Consider the following 25,422-nt stretch of genomic DNA (forward strand, 5'->3'; position numbering starts at 1 on the left):
CCTGATAGAATTTTTAAAACGCGTACTTTTCCGCATGTCATTACGCAGTCGCCCTCCTCCAAAAGCGAAGCCATTCTACACCAACTGTTTGCATGCAGCTTCTAGTTGCTTGCTCAGGCTGAAGCGACGATGCTTACACCACAATCAATCACTGAACCAACAAATACAAACCGGCCAAGAATGAATGTATGCGTACAGGTAAGAAAGTCAGTAACATTAATAGGCAGGCAGGCAGGTACACACACACACACACACACACACACACACAGATACACGCATGCACGCACAAACATCGGCCATCATTCAACTACGACGCTAATATACATCAGTTTCATCACAGAACTCGGATATGAGTTGTTAGGCTTAAACCCGAACTTTCCTGGTTAACATAATCATGAACAGATAAACTGGGGGCATCAGTTCCCTCTCAGTCTTGAAAGACACTCATTCATATCAAGACATGGTGAGATATGTTTATCTTTATTCACTTAATATCATGACTATTAAGGATTTTTGATAAACCGTTATTCCTTCATCAAACTTCACAAAAGTCGTCGAACTCAATCTAAAGAAAACCAAGAGTAGCCCTACTGAAAAACGGTTAACTTTACCTATCAAAGTCGTAAACAGAAAAGACGGTTATGGATAGATAGTGTCAACTTTTGTTGTTGTTTTTCTCACGCAGACATCTACACTGTTCGCGGCGAAAATGTAAGCTTATTTGTGTAAAGGACAGTGACCTTTGTATATAGCCTATCGCTCCATTCACAAAAAAATAACGACAGTCACTCTGAACCAGCTACATATACATACACTGATACAACTCACTGACAAGTTCACGTTTCAGGTTTTTCAAGATACGAACATGCAGAGCTCAAAGCGCGCTACTGTACATGGATACGATAAGCGCACAGTTCTGATCAGTGTCTCAATAAGGGCACATGTACAACGAAAAAAAAGGCATGTATGGAAATCTATACGTTTTGTCCCAACTACTGACAGACGGATGGAACCATACATGCTCTTATGAGCCACACACTGACACGCTCCTGGAAAGCTTCACCAAACGAAGACCAAACCCATGGACAACTTCAGCTGAAGGACGCCAACCAACGTATCGGTCTTATTCTCAGCTCTGCCCAAACCTTCCAGCTACCCCCTCCCCCACCTCACTACACCCCCATCCTTCCTTCCGTCAGTTATCCTCCTCCCCCCTCCCCCCCATACCTCCAGTTCCTTCCATTCCTTTGCAATCACGACTGGGGGTCGGCGCACACCACTGCACAACGTCCACAACGAATACCATTCCCATCACTGTACAAACTGGTTCAGAAAAAAAAAAAACAACCCACCGCAACAGCACCTAAAATAGTACAGCAAACACGACCACACAAGCAAATAAATCCTCTGAACGCATTTTATGAAAATCCCACTTAGGTACGCAGGTCGGCAGGTATACAATAACATGTATGACTTTCATAAACAAAGCAAAGGAAAGAGCATGGTGATGCTTGGTCTCCGATGTGGGCCGTGCGTCATGGTTCATTCATCAGCTCCGCCAGAGCCTGAGATGGTTCCTGGTCAACATGTTTGGTTGAATGGCTTTGTTTCCAGACATATGAGCATGGTCAGGGGAGGGGAGGAGGGTGGGGCGTGGAGGTGGGATGGGGGTGGGTGGGTGTGGGGGTGTGAGGAAGAGGGTCAGTGATAATGAGGAGCGTAGGGAAGAATGGCAAGGCCGCTAACACGTGTACGTGTATGTGTGCGTGTGTGTGTGTGTGTGTGTGTCCGCACTAGCGCACTGATCTGTATTTATGCCATTGTACGGTGTGTGTTTATGCCTTTACGCGCGTGCATGTGGATGCTTTGGAATGTGGCATAGCGTGCGGCCGGCTTACGCACGAGTTTTCCGCCGGCGAGCTCTGAAGTCAGTACGCTCTGCGCTGCGAGCAGACAAAGCCATCCGCACGTAGTTCATTATAGCTGCTCTACGCTACGCAAACTAACGCAACGACAACTGTCTACAGATTCCACTGGTTCCAGGAACAACAAAAAAGCTAGAGGGTCTATTTGACACTTCATTCAAACTCCTCTCACCGCTTTGATCTTCCCTGCGAACCCACAGTCAACAATTATTTAAGGCATTATTCTGAATGGAAAGGGAATCGAGCAGATGTGCATATACAAAAGGAGAAATTCAAATACAGTGCTCCCAACGCCTCAGCCACTGTGACAATGAATGGCAGACCTACACGCTTGGTCGGCCGGGGTTCAAACACATGAAACATCTAACTGTCCAGTTCAACACATCAAAGCTAACGTCCATTTTTATACATCAAATGTAACGTCCAAATCAACAAATCAACTCTTTATGTTCAAGTCCACACATCAAACAGAACCTCAAATTCAATACATCAAATCTAAAGCCAAATATATAATATATAGACTGCCTCAACGACAGCTTATTTTCTTGGGTTGTTTCTTCTTCTTCTCTCCCTTTTCTGTAATAGGTGTACACTTACAAACCAGTGAAGAAGGGCAAATATAACACCGCGACACTGGGTGTGCGAAAAATGCACACCCAGTATCGGACTGAAAACACTTAACCACCCAAACTACAGTGAAAACAAACAAATAAACAAAACACAAACAAGAAAACCGAGACAGATAAATGATTAAAACATGTTCACAGTGAAAACGCAAACGCAACTAATTTTCTCTATAAAAAAAACACCCAAAAGAGCTCCAAAACATCTTTCAAATATGAGTAACACGGCGGCGAGAATGGTACATCACACACACACACACACACACACACACACACTTACGGCCAACGAATAAATAATATCCACTATCACCTAACAATAGCCAGAAAACACCACACTCAAAGTCATATACATATACATAGTCGTATATGACCAATACACGATTACAACGCACAACCAGAACACATATCTGTATTGTCACCCACCCACCCACACACACACACACACACACACACACACACAGCGAAACACATGAGGAAAACGCACGAATATAGCAAGGTGTGCTTCCCATGCTAAATCTCGATAATATGATAAAAGAAGAAAAATTACAACATAAGAGAGACACACAGAGTTCTATGAATAACACGAATTGACGGGGCGAAAAAAACAACAACAAAAAACAACAATTACAACAACAACAACAACAAAAACAAACCCACATCACGACAAAGTAAAGACACACCAAAAAAAAAAAACACAAAAAAAAACACAACATACGCTGCCAACAGGGCCTGTGTTTTTCTGAGCTGCTAGTGGGCAGAGAGCCAGTTGCGTTGCTCGGACGGAAGAGCCTAGTGTGGTAGTAACCCGCTACTAACTGTGTGCAGTATGGAACTGACCAATGGCGTAGTTCGGTCAACGTAGGCATTTAGTCACGTGTAAATGTCAGAAAGTTAGAACCAAGCAATGCAACTGGCTCGAGTGCAAGTACAAATCAAAATTCTCTATCCCATGGAGAGAGGGAGGGGGAAAGAAAAAAGAAAAGAAAGAAAAAAAGGAGTACAGAAATAAAGCTAAGTGAGGGCGAGGTGGGGGAGAGGGGGAGGGGGGGGGGTGTCCTATAACGAACTCAGTCGAAAACAAATTTGTATTTCCAAACATTTTGGCATATGAAGATATTAAAAAAAGGCTATACATACGAAATCAAAATCATGATCGCTGATAAAACATGTCAACACCCAGTAAGATAAAAAAAAAAAAAAAAGGGATTAGCAGAATGTGATCCTGACAACTGTGCTCAGAACATTTACATAATTTTCTTAGAAAATCTTAAAACACACACAGACACACACACACATACCATGCAAGGTTATCATTCAGTTCTAAACAACCACAACAAGATGCAGTTTAATAATGATCACAATATCAACTGGTTTTAGCCTATGAAAAACGGATTAAACTTGATAGTTATTACTTTTTTTTTTGGTACCGCCGACGCAACAAACTAATATTTAAGACAGCCTGCGAGATGCGAAATGTGATGTCCACAAGGCAAAACAAGGGTTTATTGCTGTAATCACTGACGTTTGCAACTTACGTTCTATAAAAAAAAAAAAAAAAAAAAAAAAAAAAAAAAAAAAAAAGAGAGAGAGAGAGAAGAAAAATCAATATTAAGCAGCCCCCCCCCCTCACACACACACACACAGAGATATCCATAACATGAAGATGACCATTGCTGTATAGCCAACGGACAGTCAATTAACATTATATCAATGCATGTCGAATCTTTGTGAGTATTGGTGTGAGATGAGCATATCATATTCAGAGGAATTATCATAATTATCATTAATAGTAATAGCTGTCTTAGTGAGTGCTGGCATGAGATAAAGTATACAATATCATGTGGAGTTATCGTGATAATCAACAATACATGTCGTGAGTTTTTGTCAGAAAATACATATGATATCCTCGGGAAATTATCATCATTATTGGTATTATAATGCCTGTCATGGTAAGAGCTGGTGTGAGATAAACATGTAATATCCTGGGACATCACCATTCTGACAATTTAATTAATATGCTTGTCTTCGCGAGTGTTGTGTGAGATGAGTTATATGGTATGTAGCATATTGGAGAATTATCATTATCATTAATAGTAATCGTCTTTGCGAGTGTTGGTTTGAGAAACAAATGTACAATATGTATCCTGGTGACTTGTCAACATCAATAGCCTCCGGAAACATCATTATCATTTGCATTAATACTAATGCACGTCTTCGTGAGTTGTCGTGCGAGAAAAAGTAAATTATATCTAAGGGAACTGTCAACTTTACCCGCAATGCCTGTCATGTGTGTTGGTGTGAGTAAAAGTACAATTATGTCCAGGAAACTTTATCAGCGTTATCCTCATTGATAGAAGTAATCCCTGTCGCTGTTAGTGTTGGAGTGAGTAATAGTACAGTGATATCAATGGGAGTTCTTATCATCATTGCTACAATTATCATTGTTTTAGTGTGATTATTATCATTATTATAATTATTATTATCGTGTAATAATCAGCAAATACCAGCTCCCAGAGAGTTTTAACAGAAATATAAATAATATCACTATCGTCCTTCCTCAGTCTTATTATCGTTCTTCTTCTTCTTGCTGTTATTATTATTATTATTAGTAGTAGTAGTAGTAGTAGAAGTAGTAATAATAGTGGTTGTAGTAGTGGTTGTAGTAGTACTACTACACTAGCAACTGTACCCGCGAAACGAGTGTGGAACAGACATTCAAAATTTCAATATGACTCGTTTGCATGGTGTCACGACAAATGAAAACGAACCACGGAACAACACACCTCTGTGACAATAACTAGAAAATGACAGGTGAACTGCTGGAGTTGACTTGCTTATTGTCTTATGTTTTATTGAGGTTCTGTTTGTCAACATACTTCTCGCTAACAGTGTTATTGCTGTTTGGCATTGTTATTGCTGATACACGTGACCAAAGATGGAAATCCCGAAATACGTGTGCGCATGTGTGAACGTGTCTGTTGTGTTGTGTTGTGTTGTGTTGTGTTGTGTTGTGTGTGTGTGTGTGTGTGTGTGTGTGTGTGTTTTGCATGCGTGTGTACACTGGTGAGTGTGTGTATGTGTGCATGCGTGCGCATATGCCTGCGCATGTACGAGTGCAAGCGCGTGTGTACGCACATGTATGTGTGTGTGTGTGTGTGTGTGTGTGTGTGTGTGTGTGTGTGTATGTGTGTGTGTGTGTGTGTGTGCGTGTGCATGTGAGAGAGAGAGAGAGAGAGAGACAGAGACAGAGACAAAAGACAGAGAGAAAGAGACAGACACAGAGGTGCTAATGGTATTGTTGGGCTTATACACCATGTGCCTATTATTGTCCTTCGTGTACTTATGTCTTTTTTCTGTACATGGCTATGTACATGTTGACAGACACACACACACACACACACACACACTCTCATACTTATGTACTTTGTGTACACCGGCTAACACATACACCACAACGCTTCATACTTGGGAACACATGCATTACTCTTACACTGTCATTAAATGAATGAACGCACGGGGGAAAAAAAATCCAAACCCCAAAACAGCAACAACATCAAATTCGCAAAACTATGGCCAACATGCACACAATGTCGCTCCGTTCTTGCGGTATGTTTAAGTCACACGACACAATAATTATTGTTAAAAAACAACAACAAAACAACAAACAAACAAAACAATAAGAAACACACCAACAAAAACCAAACCCCAGCAATAATAATAATAATAACAATAATAATGATAATAATATCCATAACTCAATCATGACATGTAAAACGGTTGACGTGATTAAAACAACGAATCAACCATGGACTGTGCTGATGACAGGAGAACAGAACAACCAGGAAGTGGCTAGGCCAGCTGAACGAGCCCGCAAAGTCAAGGTGAAGGTGAACGAACAGGTGAAACTGTACACACAAGGCAAGGTCAAGTTGAGATGCAGAAGCCACTTGTGGGAGGACACTGACCACCATGACGAAGACGACAGTGACCCTTGACCCTATATCATAAAAGGGGCTGACCGACTGTCCGACACAGTGTCATACGACAAGTCGGCACCACGATATGAAAGTCTCTTTCCCGGTTGAAGTTGGCGTGATGAGGATCCGATCCGTTCTGATGTTTTGTTTTTAAATATCTTTTTTTTTAAACTTTTTTTTTTTTAAAGCAGACTAAGACATAACGATAACCCTGACATTTATATACCTGTCGTTTGCGCTCTTTATATATTTCCGGGATTTCTGTTCACAGTTTTTCTCGCTCATTAATTTGTCCAAGCAGCTTTTATCCCACTGAATCCCAAGTGCTCTCACTGAGCAAGCTTCTTCACACATTGCTTTGTGGGGAACAACACTGTACCCACGTTCTTCTTCCCCTTCTTCTCCTGTCACCTGGTCTCCAGACAGCAGGGGCAGCACAGACAGGATGAGCAGGTAACCTGTTCTCTCCAGTTCTCTCACTTCCTAGGCTCTCTCTCTCTCTCTCTCTCTCTCTCTCTCTCTCTCCCAGGGCGTCGCTCAGTCTCAGGCCTGTTCATTCTGGGATACTGTCCTCCAATCTCCCCCCCCATACCCCCCCCCCCCCCACCCCCCGTCTGCATCTCCTTTTCCTTCCTTGCACCGTGCCTTGCAGGATTATCTTGACAAATCACAGACATGTACCCACATACAAGGGCCCAGTCCTCGGAAGCAAAGCGTTGTCCGCGACCCAGACTAACCTTCAACGCAATCATGACCAGAAGGACAGACGGACCCAGCTTCTTTGTTCTCAAAACAACAACGATCATAGTTCTAACTTCCATTCGACATTTGCCTGAAAGAAGCCATGTCTCGTGATGCCTGGAACCTGGCGCGTCGGATCACAGCCATGACGTCCCCCCAAGCACGCGCCACGCGGCTTAGTCGTCGTATGCCACAGTGACGAACAGTCGATCACCCCTTTAACGCTAAAGACAGAGACCTCACACTTAGGGCCGGTATAGTGCTCTTCAGTCTTGTTGTGCTGGCTGCATCAACTCTCTTCCTATCGTAGTCCCCGCACCCCTTCTTTCATTGTGCGTACAAAGTGTATCTTTCTTCTTCTTCTGCTGTTGTTTTCGTAGTGCGTGTAAAATTTCATTATCAACCAGTTGCCTTTTCTCGACACACTCGTACCATTCCCTGAGGTTTTCCCTCTCCCTGTTTGTTCGAATCGTTCATTTTCAGGGGTGAACTTTTCAAGATACCATCCGTGCATATTTTTAAAAGCCCGCAACCACCCCACCCACCCTAGAAAGAAATGACCACCAGCATCCATTTGTAACTGACAATGTCAGAAGTGTTTCTTCTTGTCATTTTTAGACACAGTCCAAATCCTTGTAACTACATAATCACTAACACACAGTTGTTTAACTGTCTGATGTTGCAGAAAACAATCCTCCCGCTGATCCTATTTTTCTAAAAGGAAACAAGCCCCCCTTTACCATTTTTTCTTTTTCGGTCTCCTCCAAACCTCCAAATTCATCTTATGCTATAATGTCTCTTTCATTGGCGACTGAAGACACTCTCTGTCGTGGGTAGACGTGGGGTCTGACACAAATCCACCTTCACCCCGTGCTTGTGAAATGTTGTCCTGATGCAGACACTGTCATCCCGACGAAAACGGATTGCAACAGACATGGGACACTGTAAAACGAACCCAAACGTCACAGCACTGGTGGCACACTTACACTTTGATCTGGTTTCATCCCAGTCGGTAAAACTTAGTCAAATGTTCAAAGGACGTGGCGGGGACGTCACAGACACCAAAGGTACCCTTCATAGCATCACACAGGAAACAGAACAAAAGTAAAACACAAAACGACGCAACACACACGTAGCTTCATCCCTGGGAAGTCATGGTTGACTGGCACACACATGTTGACGGCATGACCTCATACGATGCTAACGTTGGACACACACATACAAAAAACACCTCAACCACTGCGCAAACGTCGACTCTTTCTTGACCTTTTGAAAAAATGAGCCAAAAAACCCCCAACCAACCACTAAAAAAAAAAAAAAAAAAAAAAAAAAAAAATCCACGTGACGCCTACGCCAGCGGGAATCCAATCTACGATCCATTATCAGTATCCGACTCACTGTCCGTCAGGAAAAAAAACCCAGAAAGTCCACCATGGAAAGCTTATCAATTCTCACTGCCAGGGGAAAAAAACACAAAATAACACTTGTGTCACCACCGAAAGCAGTTCCCAAAACACAAAGTGTCTCCTGACACAAGTTCATTTGACGGACTCTTACAAGTCTTCTCTCTGGTGTAGTGGACCCACGTAGATCAGACAGGAAGGGTTTAGCCCAATCATCACACCAAGGTTTCTGTTTCTTTCTTTAAAACAACAACAACACCACCTGTTATCACTAAAATATAAGACCAGTCCCAAACCTTGTCTCTGAAAAAAAAAAACACACCAGAAAAGAAACTGAGAAAGTTACAGCCACCACAACCCAAACGTTTCTCACAGACAAGGTCACTGCCCCACACATGTTAACAAACAACTGTATCTCTGATGTCCCTCCCCTCCCACGTATAACCCCTCCCCTAAAAACAAAAAGTCACGAAACTCGGCAGAATGTATGTGTGCCGCACGAACGAAGCTGTGCCCACCCAGTAACATGTCATCGTCAACCGGCGTAAGAGAGACAGAGAGCGAGCGAGAAGGTGGGTTTGAGATACACCAAGCTGTGGGTAGGTAGGTATGCAGGCAGGTAGGTAGATAGGTAGGTAGGTTAGACAGGTAACAGTTATCTATAGACGGGTCAAATTTCCAAGCCAGGAGTGGAGCAGAAGGTACCGGTCGCTGCTGTCTGGGGATTCGAACTATCATCATCATCATATCATCAGGACGGTCCAGAGAGCGAACTGGGCCCAGTGGGCGTGCAGCGAGGCCGGGTTTGGCGAAGGGGGCCCAACGCCACAACTGCCGAGCGTCCCTCGACCCGAGACTGACGCAGTCACCACGTCACAACCGTACGGCCAGAGAGAGCGAGGGAAGAGGGAAAGGGAGGTGTGGTGGGGCTATTTCCCGCTGAATAGGTGCATCTGAAAACGAAGATGGAGAAAAAAGAAGAAATATGTTAGGTTAATAATAATGTTAACAACCACCTTGAAAGGGAGCATGAGATAGCAAGTGAAAAGCTCGTGAACTGGGGTTTCTTAATCATGAAAGTTAATCAGGTGAGAAAGAAAGAAGAAAAGACACACACACACACACACACACACAACTAAACTACCAAACAACAACAACAAAAATGGCGAATAAAATATAAAACGACTGGCCTAAAACAAGAAAATCAGTTTCTTTTCCGCCGTCTGCAGTCTATATAACCCACCTCTCTCTCTCTCTCGTATTTGTGCCCTGCAAACAAGTGCCCTGTTTCTGGTCTACAATCCCCACACGCTTTCAAATCAGATAGTTCGCTACACAGAACCTTTTTTTCCCCCTAATATAAACACGTCTTTCACCAAAGGTGTAAGAACCTGTCTCAAGACCAATGCGGCTGTACAGATGTTAAAGAGACAGAAAGATACACAGAATGCCTCCCCCATGCCCCACTCCATCCCGTTAACAAACCATATTCATCTCCAGGGCTTCAAAGTTGCCACAGACAGACAGACAGTATGCCCACTTCAAACCCCCTCAACGCCCAACGTACCACACTCTCCTCCATGGCCTGAAACCTGGCACAGGCAGACAGACAGACAGACAGACAGATACAAATTATCCCTCCCTCCTCAAACCCCTTCCCTCCCCAGCTTACTACACTCTACACAAAAACCTGAAAACTAGCACAGACAGACGGACAGACACAAATCATCCCCCCCCCCTCAAACCCCCTCCCCTCCGCTCATCACTCCCCCCCCCCCAGGGCCTGAAAGGTGGCACAGACAGACCGACAGACAAACAGACAGACAGCCAGACATTCACCATACTCTCCCCCAGGGCCTGGAAGGTGGCACAGACAGACCGACAGACAAACAGACAGACAGAGAGCCAGACATTCACCATACTCTCCCCCACGGGCCTGAAAGGTGGCACAGACAGACCGACAGACAGACAAACAGACAGAGCCAGACATTCACCATACTCTCCCCCAGGGCCTGAAAGGTGGCACAGACAGACCGACAGACAAACAGACAGACAGCCAGACATTCACCATACTCTCCCCCAGGGCCTGGAAGCTGACACAGACAGACAGACAGACAGCTCACCATACTCTCCCCCAGGGCCTGGAAGCTGACACAGACAGACAGACAGACAGCTCACCATACTCTCCCCCAGGGCCTGGAAGCTGACACAGACAGACACACAGATAGCTCACCATACTCTCCCCCCAGGGCCTGGAAGCTGACACAGACAGACAGACAGACACACAGACAGCTCACCATACTCTCCCCCAGGGCCTGGAAGCTGGGTCTCCGCTGCTGGAGGCTGCTGGCGCTAGGGGGCCCTCCCCCGTCTCCCAGCCCCAGACTGCCCAGGATGCTGGTCTTGCTGCCACGCCGCTCCATGTCCTGCACACACACACACACACACACACACACACACACACACACACACGTGTTCATGCGCGTACATGAGTGCACTGTGTATGATCAGTCAGTCAGTCGTGTCCGAGACTACGACCATCGGAACAGCAGAGGAAGGAGTCAACGAGTGCACTCACACACAACAAGTGCAATGCAGACTGGTGTTCACACTTGCAAGCATTCATGCACATAAACACACACACACACACACACACACACACACAGAGCCGCACCCATACTGCCACACACTGTCCCCTGCAGGTCCCTAGACATTCAAGTTTAAGAAGAGAGGAAAAGCCTTCATGACTCACGTGCGATACCTACCTAATCCAACAAAGGACTCATGCACACACACACACACACACACACACACGCAAAAATCGCACTGCATCGCAGATCACGCACGTGGCAAAAATACACGCACACTGATGTGGCCTTTGATCTCTAAATTCGAAAACTTACTATTTATTTAGATTCTTGCCAAGACAAAATCACGATACCATTTTAAATGAAAATGGGATGAAAAACCCAAGTACTATCATGTTTCTACATTATTTTCCCCAGACACCATTTTGAGACCTTGACCTTTGACTTTGTCTCTTTACAAAGGTTTTGCACTGACCATGACCGATCACTGTACCCAGTTTGAAGAACACGCACAAGACATTCTTTCTCTTCTCTTGCATGCAGAAGCTTTTCCGACTTCATAAATCTATGTGGTATTGTGACATTGACCTTTAACACCTGGTTTTGAATTTCTTTAGGGATTATGCCGAACCCACGATAAACCACAATACCAAGTTTGTACCAAGTTTGATTAAATTAGATGTAAGAGAAATACCAAGCTTTTTTTCTATTTTGACAAACTTAATATGACATTCACCTTTCACCTCGGACAGTCAGCATAAAGCAGATGACTTCAAAAAAGTTATTCATATCTACCATCCTATCAAGTTTGGTTCCTATGCCTTAGGAGTAGCCGAAAAAAAATGCCAACATTAAAAGTTTACCATGGATACACGTACACACATGCAATACATTGACTCACTTTGTTTACACACCTACCCTTCACCGTCCTCCCTCCGCCCCCTCTTGAAGGCACAAACATTTGACTATATATATATATATATGTGTGTGTGTGTGTGTGTGTGTGTGTGTGTGTACGCAATATCCAAGTCAACAACACTGATCTGTAGACGCGCTGCGACAAACGAGGTGGGATATATATATATATATATACAGGTGTACAATAATTATGATACAGTGATTATGATACAATAATGATGACACAATGGTCATGATACAACAATAATAATAATAGTACATTGATTATGATACGAGGGCAGATCAAAACGTTCTCGGCCTAACGTAGAAGCAACGTGACTGACTGCAAATCATGAACACAATGAAGTGGAATCTCTTCAAAGGTTATTCACCAAGTTAGAGGTTTCTGTCTATATTTTTGTTTGCAGGTGAAGGTCTTTGAAAGTTGCCAAGAGCAGCGAAAAAGCAGGAATGTACAAAAGGGAAGCCCGTGAGGTAAACATTTGCAGAAAATGGGTACGAAACCCAGTACCATCCATGAAAACATGGCAAAGACGCTTAGTGACGACTTCCCTTCTTATTCAACGATCAAGAAGTGGACTACAGACTTCAGGTGGGACAGGGAGAGCACAGAAGATGACCCACAGTCCAGCGACCCCAAATCCTCGACCTTCTAGTGGAAGCCAGTCACCGCATGGTCTTGAATGACAGGCATTTGTCGACTGACTAATTAGCCAACACTATGGGCACCAGCTATGGTTACGTGCTGACAGTTTTGACTGGCATCTTAGGGAGGAGTAAGCTGTTTGCAAGATAAGATGCTCAGGATGCAGACGGCAGATCAGAAGCTGGCCTGACTTTAAACTGCTGGGGATCTTCTGGCTCGTTTCTAGGCCGACACAGCTAATTTCTTTCGGAGAATTGTCACCCAAGGCGAAACGTGAGTTCACTACTTTGAGCCTTAACACACACACACACACACACACACACACACATATATATATATATATATATATATATATATATATATATATAAGCAAGCAACAGAAGCACCTTGGTTTCCCCCCCTCTCCCCCCAGAAATTCAAACAGGTGGCATCTGCTGGAAAGGTTATGGCTTCTGTCATCTGGGACTGCGAGGGAATCAAACTGACTGACCACTGCAAAAGGTCAAACCATCATGGGAAACTACTATGCCATTGAAAACCCAAGCAACAACCACCACCAACAACAAAAACAACAACCGCCGAGGAAAGCTCGGAAAGGGGTCCTCTTGCTGTTGGACAATGCACCAGTTCACGCTGCGCATGTGTGGCAGTGGCTGAAGCTGCAAACTGTGGGTTTCAACTTTTGCCCTATCCCCCTGATTTATTTCTGTTCTCTTAACTGAAATCCCATCTTCACGGGCTTTTTTTTTAGCGATGATGACGTGATTGATGCCGCTGAGGCATTTCTGGAGGCGTAAGATGCTGGACGAAGTGTGTTGCAGTCAGGATAGACTATAATGAGAAGTGCATTGCAGTCAGGATAGACTATAATGATAAAAACGAAAGAGTCAAGTTTCTCTAGCCAAGCTGCCTCAGTGAGGCTGACAACGTTTTTTTTTTTTTTTGATCTGCTCTCGTACAGTAACGATGATTCAATGACCATATACAATAGTAATTATGGTACAATATCTATGATACAATATGTACGGGTACCATTAGTGGGGAACAGCCAGCGGGGGCCACACACCATATTCAGCGGCTGTGATGGGAGTGGGACAGTCACGGGAGTACTCACTGTGCAGTTTGCACGTGCCGGTCAAACAGTGACATACACGTTGTTCTGTTGTGCAAACTATGTGAACGATGTACAGGTCTTCAACCAGGACACGCTGACAGTGTGTGAACGTAACTGTGCCTGCCGCATCACTGACACGCATCAGAAGTGTACGCGCATGCTGTGTTTGCTTGATTAAGTAAAAGGGATCAGAAACAACAGATGACATACATGTCGAACTTGACACCCCTGGAGCCAATACACAGGCATACAAAGTGGCGAAACTAAATCATTGTAAAAATACGTATCATAAACGTTACATCAAACTTCGATCTGCACATACGCGCGCACGAGAGAGAGAGAGAGAGAGAGAGAGAGAGAGAGAGAGAGAGAGACAGAGACAGAGACAGAGAGAGACAGAGACAGAGAGAAACACAACTTGTTCAAAAAACTGATGTGCTAATATCGGGTATGTCGGGTGAAAGTGAAGAACAGATTTGATACAATCTAAACTGGACTGAAATGTGTGACATACAGGTGGACGTCATGAAATGACCAGAAAAGAACACAGCTTATTGTGACAGAAACTCTTCTTGTGGTCAGCGCGTTACATGCCCGTCTCTTTTCATCAAGTGATGGTCTCTTCCTTGAGTCACTCTGAACATCTCATCAGTCTCTTAAACTGAACAGAAACGAGGTCTTGATAAGCTTTAACTTGATATGATGTCGTTTGCATCACCTAACTGTAATGATTCTTGCAGATGAAAGTGAAAATAATTATCAATCACCCCCCCCCCTCCAAAAAAAAAAAAATCAACATTAACAACAAACAAACAACAAACAAATAAACAAAAAGCGAAACAACCGAATAATCAAACAAACAAATCGCCTTAAAAAAAAAGGGACAAAAAAGAGCTGAAAACGAAGTCCGTATTGCCACTTTATTGTGATGAACATTTCCACTGAGCTCGTCCGATGACCTGAACATGACCCACACCCGTTGTAAAGATCCACCTTGATACAACAGAACCTTCTTTTTGGAGCATTTTACAGCTTCCTGGTAAAACCGACCAACAAGTCAGAAAACCGCAAACTAATCCACGATGAGGAATGATTTCCACTTCCTGTTAACACCCACTGACAACAAGCCTTGGGCCGACGGACGATCCGAAAGGCTGAGTCTTGCTGCCGTGACAGGGAGAGAAGTGGAGAGAGGAGAGGGGAAACAGGTCTACAGTCCTAACTTATGGTGTTGCTGTCGTTGCTGTTTTTTTTCTCCCTCAGGACAAAGCAGCAGGCGAAGCGTCCAGACAAAGGCGGGGACTGGGAAGGTCGCCAACAACCACTGACAACAAGGCCGTGACAGGAGCAGGAGTGAAGGGTGGAGGCGGAAAACATGTCTACATCCCAACATTCTGCTGTTGCTGTTTTTTTTTTGTTTTTGTTTTTGTTTTTTGTTTTTTGTTTTTTTACTCCCTCAAGACAAATAAGCAGCTGGCGAAGCACCCTGACAAAGGCAGGGACGTCTACAAAGCCATGACACCGACGTTACGTTTGGGAACAGCACATGGACAGATCAGGGCGGCGCTTGGTGTTTTGCAGAGGACGTCCATTCATCCACAACGGATGCTGGGCTGCTTGGTGATGGGGAGAGAGAGACAGATGGTGGGGAAGAGGGAGATAGGAGTTGTGTCGGAGGGGACGAGCAGCGTTGGAAGAGGTATCAGGGGTTGGGGGTGGAGGTGGGGTGAGGGGCTATCATCATCTACCCAGCAGAGACAGCGTCTGGAGACGGAGGCTTGGACAGCTTGGAGAAGGAGAAAGGGGGATGGAGGACGGGGATGGGGTGGGGCTTGGGGGTGGAGTGTAAGGACATTGCAGAGGTAACCGGTGAATAAGAATATAGTGGGGAGAGAGGGAGGACGGTCTGGGGAGACGTGGTAGTGGTGGTAGTGGTGGTGGTGGTGAAGGAAGGAAGGCAGGCAGGAAGGCAGGAGAACCGTTTAGCATACGTGACGACGGTGAACGCTCAACACGGAGGAAGACAACGAAAAGGAAGATCACCAAGAAGACGCAGAAGAAGAGGAGGAGGAGGAGGAGGAAGGCGTGGGTTGGGATGGGATGGGGGTGGGGAGGAGGAGAACACGGACGGCGGAAGAGGGAGAACTGGGGACAGCAAAAAAGAGAAGAGAGACGTGGGTGCGGCAGGACGAGGAGGAGGAGGAGGAGGAGGAGGAGGAGGAGGAGGAGGGGAGGGGAGGGTGGGAGGGAGGGAGGGGGGGGGGAGGGGGTGGGTTGGGCAGGGGGACAGAGACCACAAAGAGAGACTCAAAACTCACAGGGACGACCAGAGGCCCCAGACTATGAGTGCTGAGGCGGCGGGGCCTGTCGCCCTTGCCGCCACTGCCACCCTCGCCGCCGCGCTCCTCCCCAAAACAGAACACCCCCAGACTATGCGTGCTGGGCCGCCGCGGCTTTTCGCCGCCCTCGCCGAACATGGAGATGGGCAGAATGCCCACGCTGTGCGTGGAGGGGCGGCGAGAGGAGCGCTCGCTACCGCCGCTGCCGATGCTGCCGCAGAAGCTGCCGCGGTGCTGGCTGAGGTAGTCTGCAAAGCCACTTACGCAAGTGCTGAAGGGGCCCAGGCTGTGCGCCGAGGGGCGGCGGGAGCCCACGGGGCTGTGCGTGTCCTCGCTGGTGATGGAGATGGTGGGCGTGCCGCCCGTGCCTGGCGGGATCAGCGAGTGGCGCCGCGGCAGCTCCACCGGCTTGTCCAGGGCGCTGCCCTTCTCGTCCTGCCCAGAGACAGAGTCAGGCACACACGTCATTCTGTGACCCCCCCCCCCCCTCCAACCCAACCCCACCCCGTCACTACGACCCCACTCCCACTTCCCACACCCCCTGTTGGGTGGCACGGAGGGTAGACATCAGCAACATATGCACTGATTTATTGATTATAGGAAACATTGAAAATCAACAAACTAAGTTTAAATCAAATGCACGCGTGCACGCACCCGCACACACCCAGCGCGCACGCACACACACACACAGACACACATACACATGGTCACAGGCTCTTGGGTTTACGGAATCATCACGTCCTTGCGACAGCAGAATGAGAAACCCATTTCTATCAGGTTTGTTTTTTCAGTTACAATTTGTAAGGAGGCACCGCACCAGAATCGGTTAGCCTCAGTTGGACATCTGATCCAGTGTTCGCCGCTGATCAAGGCTCGAGCCCCCGTTTTGGCTTGGCGTCATGTCCTTGTGAAAGGGCACTTTACTCCGATTTCCTCACTCAATCCAGGCGACTGAAACTGATTTTGATGAGTAACACAAGCAGCAAATGGCTTGGGTCATGCGCCTTCGTCTTATGAAGAGCAACTGTGCATATTCCAAGGTTAATACTGTATTTTCTTCTTCGAATCACCCATTCTTCAAATCACACGTATCAGTTATGGTGCGGTTACGATGGATGTAACTGTTTTGTCAGTGTCTGTTTTGTGTGTGTGTGTGTGTGTGGCATATTCTGGATCAAAAAGATGTGTCCAGTGTTTCATTTATTTGACTTCCGCCGTTGTTGCTGGGTGTACATGTCAAATAAAGGGTGTGCTGTATTGTACTGCATCATGCTGTTTTGCATTGTATTGTTTTGTATTGAACTACACTGTTTTGAATTGCATTGCATTGCACTGAATTGAATTCTATTGTAATTTTCCAGGAAGTGTCTGATTTATTTCACTGCACCCCTAACTGTATGCCGACTAATGCTTAGCACTACGCCGTAATGTTTTGAATTATGTGCATTTCTCTTATGAGGTGGAGTGATAGCCTAGAGGTAACGCGTCCGCCTAGGAAGTGAGAGAATCTGAGCGCTTTGTTTCGAATCACGGCTCAGCCGCCGATATTTTCTCCCTCTCCACTAGATCTTGAATGGTGGTCTGGATGCTAGTCATTCGGATGAGACGATAAACCGAGGTCCCGTGTGCAGCATGCACTTAGCGCACGTAAAAGAACCCACGGCAACAAAAGGGTTGTTCCTGGCAAAATTCTGTAGAAAAATCCACTTCGATAGGAAAAACAAATAAAAATGCACGCAGGGAAAGAAAAAAAAATGCGTGGCGCTGTAGTACAGCGACGCGCTCTCCCTGGGGAGAGCAGCCCGAATTTCACACAGAGAAATCTGTTGTGATAAAAATGAATACAAAATGAATACAATTACAAATACATGTAAAGAGCAACAAGGCTATTGGAACTGCTCGGGTGGTTTGTATTATGATCACGTGTCGTTGTATTATTATCACGTGGATCTTCTTCTTCTTCGTTCTGCGACCCACACATTCACTCTTACACACGAGTGGACTATTACGTATAAGACCGTTTTTTGTTTTTTTTTACCCCCGCCATTTAGGCAGCCACACTCCGTTTTCGAGGAGGGGGCGAGTGGGGGGGGGGGTGTTTACAGGACAGGTATATTCTTGTTTCCATTACCCACCGGAGGCTGACATGGATTACGGGATCTTTAACGTGCGTATTTGATTTTCTGCATGTGTATACATAAGAAGGGGGTTCAGACACTACCAGGTCTGCACATATGTTGACCAGGGAGATAGGAAAAATCGCCACCCTTTACCCACCAGGCGCCGTGACGGGGTTTGGAAACCGGAACCTCAGACTGAAAGTGCAGCGCTTTGACCACTCGGCTGTTGCGACCGTCTGTATACGTGATATATATATATATATATATGGATGTGCACTATGTGGTTGAGGTCACAAGGTGACTGTACTTTATACGCATGGGATCGTTGTTACGGATTTTTTGTGTGTGTGTGACTTCGTTTATGATTTGTATGTAAAATGTATCTTTTTGTTATATTTTACTCTTGCCATGTGCCTTGAGCTTTACTGTCTTTTAATGAAAGGCGCAATAGAAATAAACTGTTATTATCATGATTATGGTTATGATTATCTTTATCATCATTGTTCTCAGTGTGTGACCACAGTGCAGCGCTACCAGCTTTTCTTCACCCCCCTTCTTTTCCTTTTCTCTCTCTCTCTCCCCCCCCCCCTCTTTTCCTTTTCTTTCCAAATTTAAAAACGAAAGGTTCGCATAATTTTGCGAAAGAAAAAAATATCTCATGTCTTTATGGATTTTTTTTTAAATGTTGACTTTTTTTCTTTTTACGTGTGTTAATGCATGATGCATACTGGAGCTTGGATTACCCCCCCCCTCCCACACACACACACACACACACACCACTCCCCCCTCCCGCGTCACATCCTCACCTTGTCAACAAGAACACCACTTCATAATTTGATGAAACATGAAGCTCTTGCACTCGGATCCCGCAGTCTTTCACAGCTGACCGACATGACCAACGAAGCAAACCCGAATGATACAGACATGCAGAGCACGCTTTTCGCTCTTTGACAGCCACCAACCTGCAGACCCTCCACCCTCCTCGACGTGGTGTTGCTGGGTCCACAGGGGAAAAAGCACTTTACTCCGAGTCTCCTCACCCCCACCCAGGCATCAATGGGGAGCCTGGCTTTTGGTTGGGGCAGGTTCAAAGTGGCGGGAGGAGAGGACTGAGGACTGAGGACTGGGGACCCCCCCCCCCCCCCTAGCCCCCCGAAACCCCTCGCCTTCCTATGCAGAGCCCTGATCACGGTGGTGAAAATTGTATTGTATTGTATTTGTCTTTTTGTCACAACAGATTTCTCTGTTTGAAATTCGGGCATGCTCTCCCCAGGGAGATCGCGTCGCTACATTCAGAGCGCCCCTCCCCCTTTTTTTTTCTCCGGCCTACAATTTTATTTGTTTTCCCATCTAAGTATATTTTTCTTCAGAATTTTGCCAGCGACAACCTTTTTGGTGCCGTGGGCTTCTTTACGTGCGCTAAATGCACGCTGCACACGGGACCTCGGATTATCGTCTCATCCAGTCCACCACTCAAGGTGTAGTAGAGGGGGGGGAAATACTGGCGATTATGGGATTCGAACCAGTGCACTCAGATTCTCTCGCTTCGTATGTGTTACCACTTGGCCACCAATTCACTGTCTCGATGGCTGTGATGGCTCTGGGACCTTTAAACTGATGATTGATTTGTTTTTTCAAACTCTCCGTACGGATGATAAGATTGGCGACGATGCCAGCATTTCACTGTGACGATCAACGGATCTAACGCACACTGTACATATGGGTGGACGAAAACCAAAACATACCCCTATTTCTAGCAAAGAAAACAGTCTGCTAGGCCTTTCAGGAGCCTCGACATCAGATGGGGTCTGTGTTCAGGAGAAAGGAGGACACAGAACTGACCGTTCTGAGTGAGTCAGTTTCAGTTTCAGTTTCTCAAGGAGGCGTCACACCACATCTGCTAGGCAGACGCCTGTCCAGCAGCATAACACACCGCCCTTGGTCAGGTCTTGAGTGCATGCATAATATATCTTTATATGTGTACCTTTCAAAGTGGATTTCTTCTACCGAATTTTGCCAGAAGACAACACTCTCGTCGTCATGGGTTCTTTATCAGTGCGCAAAGTGAGTGCTGTACACGGGACCTCGGTTTACGTCGTCTAATCCGAAATGACTAGACGCTCAGTTTGATTTTCCAGTCAAACTTGGGAGAAAGGGTGAGAGCGGGATTCGAAACCAGACCCTCACGGACCCGCTGTAGGAGAGCGTCTTAACCATTCTGCCTCTCCTTCCTTAGTAAGTTAAAGTAGGTGTGCGAAACGGACGGTGGACAGATCCAGTGCAGCTGAATGTTGTGTATGTCTTCGTTAACTGAACTGACAGGCCCATACAGTTCCCCGCACTGTACTGAGGGAAAGGAAACCAAGCCTCTGTCGACAGGCCGGAAACCAGGAGGGCCGGACGGACGCAATAGTGCGGAGATTAGCCGTCAATGTGCCGTTAGTTCCGGCAGTTTGCTGGAAGGTGTATCTTACCACGTCTCTTTCATGTCTTCACGTCTCTCTCTCTCTCTCTCTCTCTTTCTTTGCCCTGACAGCAGGATGAATAAAAAGCATCCCTTTGCTTAATCCACCTCCCGCATTGTAGAAAATCCAGTCAATCAGCCAACCACTCTCTCTCTCTTTCTGTACATCCGCACGTGTGTGTGTGTGTGTGTGTGTGGGGGGGGGGGTATGCGTGTGTGTATGCGTGTGTGTATACGTGTGTGTGTGTGTGTGTGTATGCCTGTGTGTGTGTGTGTGTGTGTGTGTGTGTGTGTATGTGTGTAAGAGAGAGAGAGAGGGGGGTCGCAAGCATGTGCTTATACACATGCATGATCTGCAATTTAGTGCACTGTGTTGTGCAATATTTGATTATATTCCATTATACAGTTCTGTTCTTCACATTATATTATATTATATTATATTATATTACTCACCGTCTTCAGAGCTTCCTGATCTTCCAACTAGTCTAAGAATCTAACGCCAATATATCGGCGCTGTTTTCAACAGAATAAACTCTACTGGAAAACCAAGAGTCTACACTAGTACAGCAATGTAAAATAACTTAAGAATAAACGACTAGCCATGCAAGAAGACAGAAGATTGAACGCATATTTGCTGACCCCCCCCCCCAAAAAAAAAAAAAAAAAAAAAAAAAAAAAAACAGTAGCAAGAAAAAGGTTGTATTAGGATTTTTGAAATAATAATTATTATTATTCTTTCCAGTATCGTAATGGCTAAGTGTGTTGTAATATACGTTCAGTCTTTTTCCCAAGGATATCGCACACTGACAGCGTAACAATATGAAGACATAACAATGCTTCCACGTACAGTTGTTACACGCGTCAATAGCGCTAAGTGTCGCTATCACTACGTTCAACAGCACTACGTATCGATAGCGCTACCGTTTTAGCCTAAGCTTTGTTGCCACGTCTCGTTAGCGCCACGAGTCAAATGTACCCTCCACCCTCCTCGACCCACCACTAAGCCAGAAATGACTGGTGAATGAAATGATGAATGACTTTGGAAGACTTAGAAAGAAAGAAAGAAAGAAAGAAAGACAGGAAGAAAGAAAGAAAGAACGAAGAGGTGTGAGTAGCGGCTATGAACATGAACGGAAAAGGAACAGAAGAAAAAACGGCGGTCTACTGACATGACTCACGAGACTCATGCCCAGAGTCTGCAGGCTGTGGTTCTTGCGCTGGGTCTTGGGGCTGGACGCCCGGGTACGTTGAGGCAGCTCCGGGGTGCTTGGTGCTGTGGTGGTGGAGGAGGTGGTGGTGGTGGTGGTCGTGGTGGTGAAGGTGGTGGGAGGAGGGAGGGAAACAATCATAATCACGTGACACGGGTTGCACACATTGCTTAATTATGATTATTGTATCATGATATTATCAAATCATGTTTGCGCATTTAAAAAAAAAAAAATTCAGGCACATGTATACATAAATTGCGCGTGCATTGGCTGTTACGTGCTCACATAGGCCCATGCAAACACACATTCATACAAGCGCGCATACATACAGACACACATGCAAACACACAAGCACGCAAACACACAAGCGCGCATACACAAAGACACAGACAGACAAACAGACAGACAGACACACAAACCCTCACCGATATGCGCACATACATCCTCACACAACATATATGTTTATATCTATAATATTTACACGCGCGCGCACATACTCATACATGTGCGCGCATACATGCATACACGCTCACACACACACACACACACACACACACAAAGTAGTTCAGAGCTTGTATAATAGCAATTAGCTCAGCTGTGAATATGGAAAGATGTTTTCCAATAAAGCAGGATTTTTCAACTTTAAAGGCAGGAATATAGAAAGCCGCACCAGCATTTTTGTCATCAAGAACAGATCCATCTGTAAATATATGAAGATGACTCTGATATTTTTCTGCTATATGAATTCTGGCAGTACTTGTCGTGATATTGATGTTTTCTGCCTTTTTTGTTTCAGAGTAAGTGATATCAAAATCCGCTTTCAACATTTCCCAAAAAGGAACAGGAGAATGATGTGGTTTTGCAGCTAACTCATTCATGTTAACACCAGATTCTTCTAACAAATTTGAAACGTAAGTTGCAGCTGTTTCTTGTGACGAAATGGCTTTAGCTCTTTTAGGAAAATCAATGTCAGATCTTACTGTCAGTTCATAAGCAATTTTTTGTCACTGAAGTGTATCTCACAGCGACATTATTTTGCTGTTGCTAACTCACGATGTTCATTTAATTGTGTTCTCAAATAGCTTTCTCGAAAATAAAGAATCAACTCAGTACTTTATGCTCTAGAATTATTTAGCCTTGAAACAAGACCTGACTTAGTTATTGAAGCAAATCATTTGGTACATTGTTTAAGGATTAAAGGGACTGAGGTCAGTTTTTGTTGGGTGCCTTCTCATGTGGGCATTCATGGCAATGAAGCTGCTGATAAAGCAGCTAAAAGAGGAGCACAAGATTCAGAAAAATCGACAAAAATATATGTCCGTCTTTCCGTAAAAGAGGCACACACTTTGTTAGAAAAATCAGCATGGGGTCGATTTCAGCATGGGGTCGATTTCATAACCGATGGAAGGAAAAGTTTTTAAAACATAAAGGAACATTATTCCCCCATAATATTATTAAAGAAAAGATACCGAATCCATCAGCTTGGTATACAACATTAATAACCTCTACTTTCTTCCGTGCAAAACCTGATGCGCTGAAGACAAAAGTATAGCAAAAATATTACATGCATCTGTGGTAAGCAGTTCAGCTTGCATCATTGTTTGTTTCAGTGTCAGCAATTACGTACCTTCTTGCCCAAGTATTTCAAAGAGAATAATTATTCTGCAGATGATTTTTGGAAAGTTATTTCTGAAGAGGATCTTATGGTCGAACTTTCACAGGCATTAGTTCACAACCCTATTTCTACATTCCTTTAATGTACTTCAGAATAGTTAATGGTTTCTGATTGTTATAATTATTATTATTGAATTGTTACTGTTAAATGTAATTGTATGTTAGTTATGCTTTTTTTGGGTAGTTTTCTACCTCTTCTCTTTTCCTCTTCACTGCCACCCGCCCCCCGACCCTCCTTCTTTTTAATAATCGTCAAATATCACTGATAGTGAAAAGACGCTAAACTAAAGAATGAACACACAAAGGCACACATGACATACATCTACACGCATGCGCGAGCACACACCCACACCCACACCCACATACAGAGCCAACAGCACACTCAGGTACGGACCAGGTTTACCCTTCGGCTGCTGGTTCAACACCCGACTCTCGATCAGGATTTGGAGATCTGTGACGTCATCTCCGGTCTGCATTTTTATAGAGCCCCTGCCGTGACGGAAAAAAAAAGCAGTAAGTAACCGATCAATCAGGCAGTCATTGAGTCAGTCAACAAATCAGTCAGCCTGTGAGTTAGTGACGACAGAATGAAATATGACTGCTGAGTCTATATGAACAAACAATGGAGGAACTTTTATGAAAACTGATGGTTGAAAAAAGACAGATTTACTTTTGACTAGAGGTGTATGAAACGTTAGGCACCCCTTATCAAAGTGAATCTCATTTTACAACCAACAGTTTCTATAAACTTTCTCCACTTTGTATCTGTGAGTTAAGTCTGTCAGTTTGGGTTATCTATCGGATTATCTGTCAGTTTGGGTTATCTATCGGATTATCTGTCAGTTTGGGTTATCTGGATTACCTATTGGATTATCTGTCAGTTTGGGTTATCTATCGAATTATCTGTCAGTTTGGGTTATCTTTCGGATTATCTGTCAGTTTGGGTTATCTTTCGGATTATCTGTCAGTTTGGGTTACCTATCGGATTATCTGTCAGTTTGGGTTATCTGGATTACCTATTGGATTATCTGTCAGTTTGGGTTACCTATCGGATTATCTGTCAGTTTGGGTTATCTTTTGGATTGTCTGTCAGTTTGGGTTATCTATCGGATTATCTGTCAGTTTGGGTTATCTTTCGGATTATCTGGCGGTTTGGGTTATCTATCGGATTAACATTTGCGGTAAAGACTGGTCCTTTTGTGGTTTCAAGAGCGTCACTATTTGGGGAATGGAACAGAAAATTCTACCATAGGGTTTTTTGTTTGTTTGTTTGTTTGTTTAAGACCTCTGTACCAACAAAGGGGTGGAGGTTGGGGAGGCGGTGAGAGTTGGTAGATGTTGGGAGTTGGGTTGGGTGGGGTCGGGGAGCCTCGAACCTACATGGATCGCTTCAACTGATCGTTTCCATTTTCATTTATCATCCTCAAAAAAGTCCTAAAAATCTATGACTATAAAGGGCTGGTTTTCTTCTGTTTAAGGGTTCAGAAGACGAGGCCAGCAGCAAGAGAAGATGGAGACGAACAACAAGAAGGCAGGCTGGAAGGAAAGGAAGGACGGAAAGAAGGAGGAAAAACACGAAAAAAAAAGATAGGAAGGAAAGAAGAAAGGAAAGAAGGAAGGAAGAAAGGAAGGAAAGAAGGAGGGAAAACATGAAGGAAGAGAGGAAGGAAAGAGGGAAAGAA

General features: G+C 44.8%; 1 protein-coding gene across 1 annotated transcript in view; it reads right to left on the reverse strand.

Moving 5' to 3' along the window:
• Positions 1–9,566: 9,566 nt before the first annotated feature.
• Positions 9,567–25,422, reverse strand: part of LOC143280293 (SCY1-like protein 2) — a 32,046-nt gene continuing 16,190 nt past the window's right edge. Inside the window, exons 10-14 of the mRNA XM_076584922.1 lie at positions 24,135–24,229; positions 22,037–22,131; positions 16,254–16,709; positions 10,967–11,095; positions 9,567–9,622 (exon numbers count right to left, since the gene is read on the reverse strand). Coding sequence (XP_076441037.1) covers positions 9,599–9,622; positions 10,967–11,095; positions 16,254–16,709; positions 22,037–22,131; positions 24,135–24,229 — 799 coding nt within the window. The 3' untranslated portion in view covers positions 9,567–9,598. The remainder of the gene's footprint in view (positions 9,623–10,966; positions 11,096–16,253; positions 16,710–22,036; positions 22,132–24,134; positions 24,230–25,422) is intronic.

This window comes from Babylonia areolata, chromosome 3, assembly GCF_041734735.1.
Source record: "Babylonia areolata isolate BAREFJ2019XMU chromosome 3, ASM4173473v1, whole genome shotgun sequence".
NCBI classification, from domain to species: Eukaryota; Metazoa; Mollusca; class Gastropoda; order Neogastropoda; family Buccinidae; genus Babylonia; species Babylonia areolata.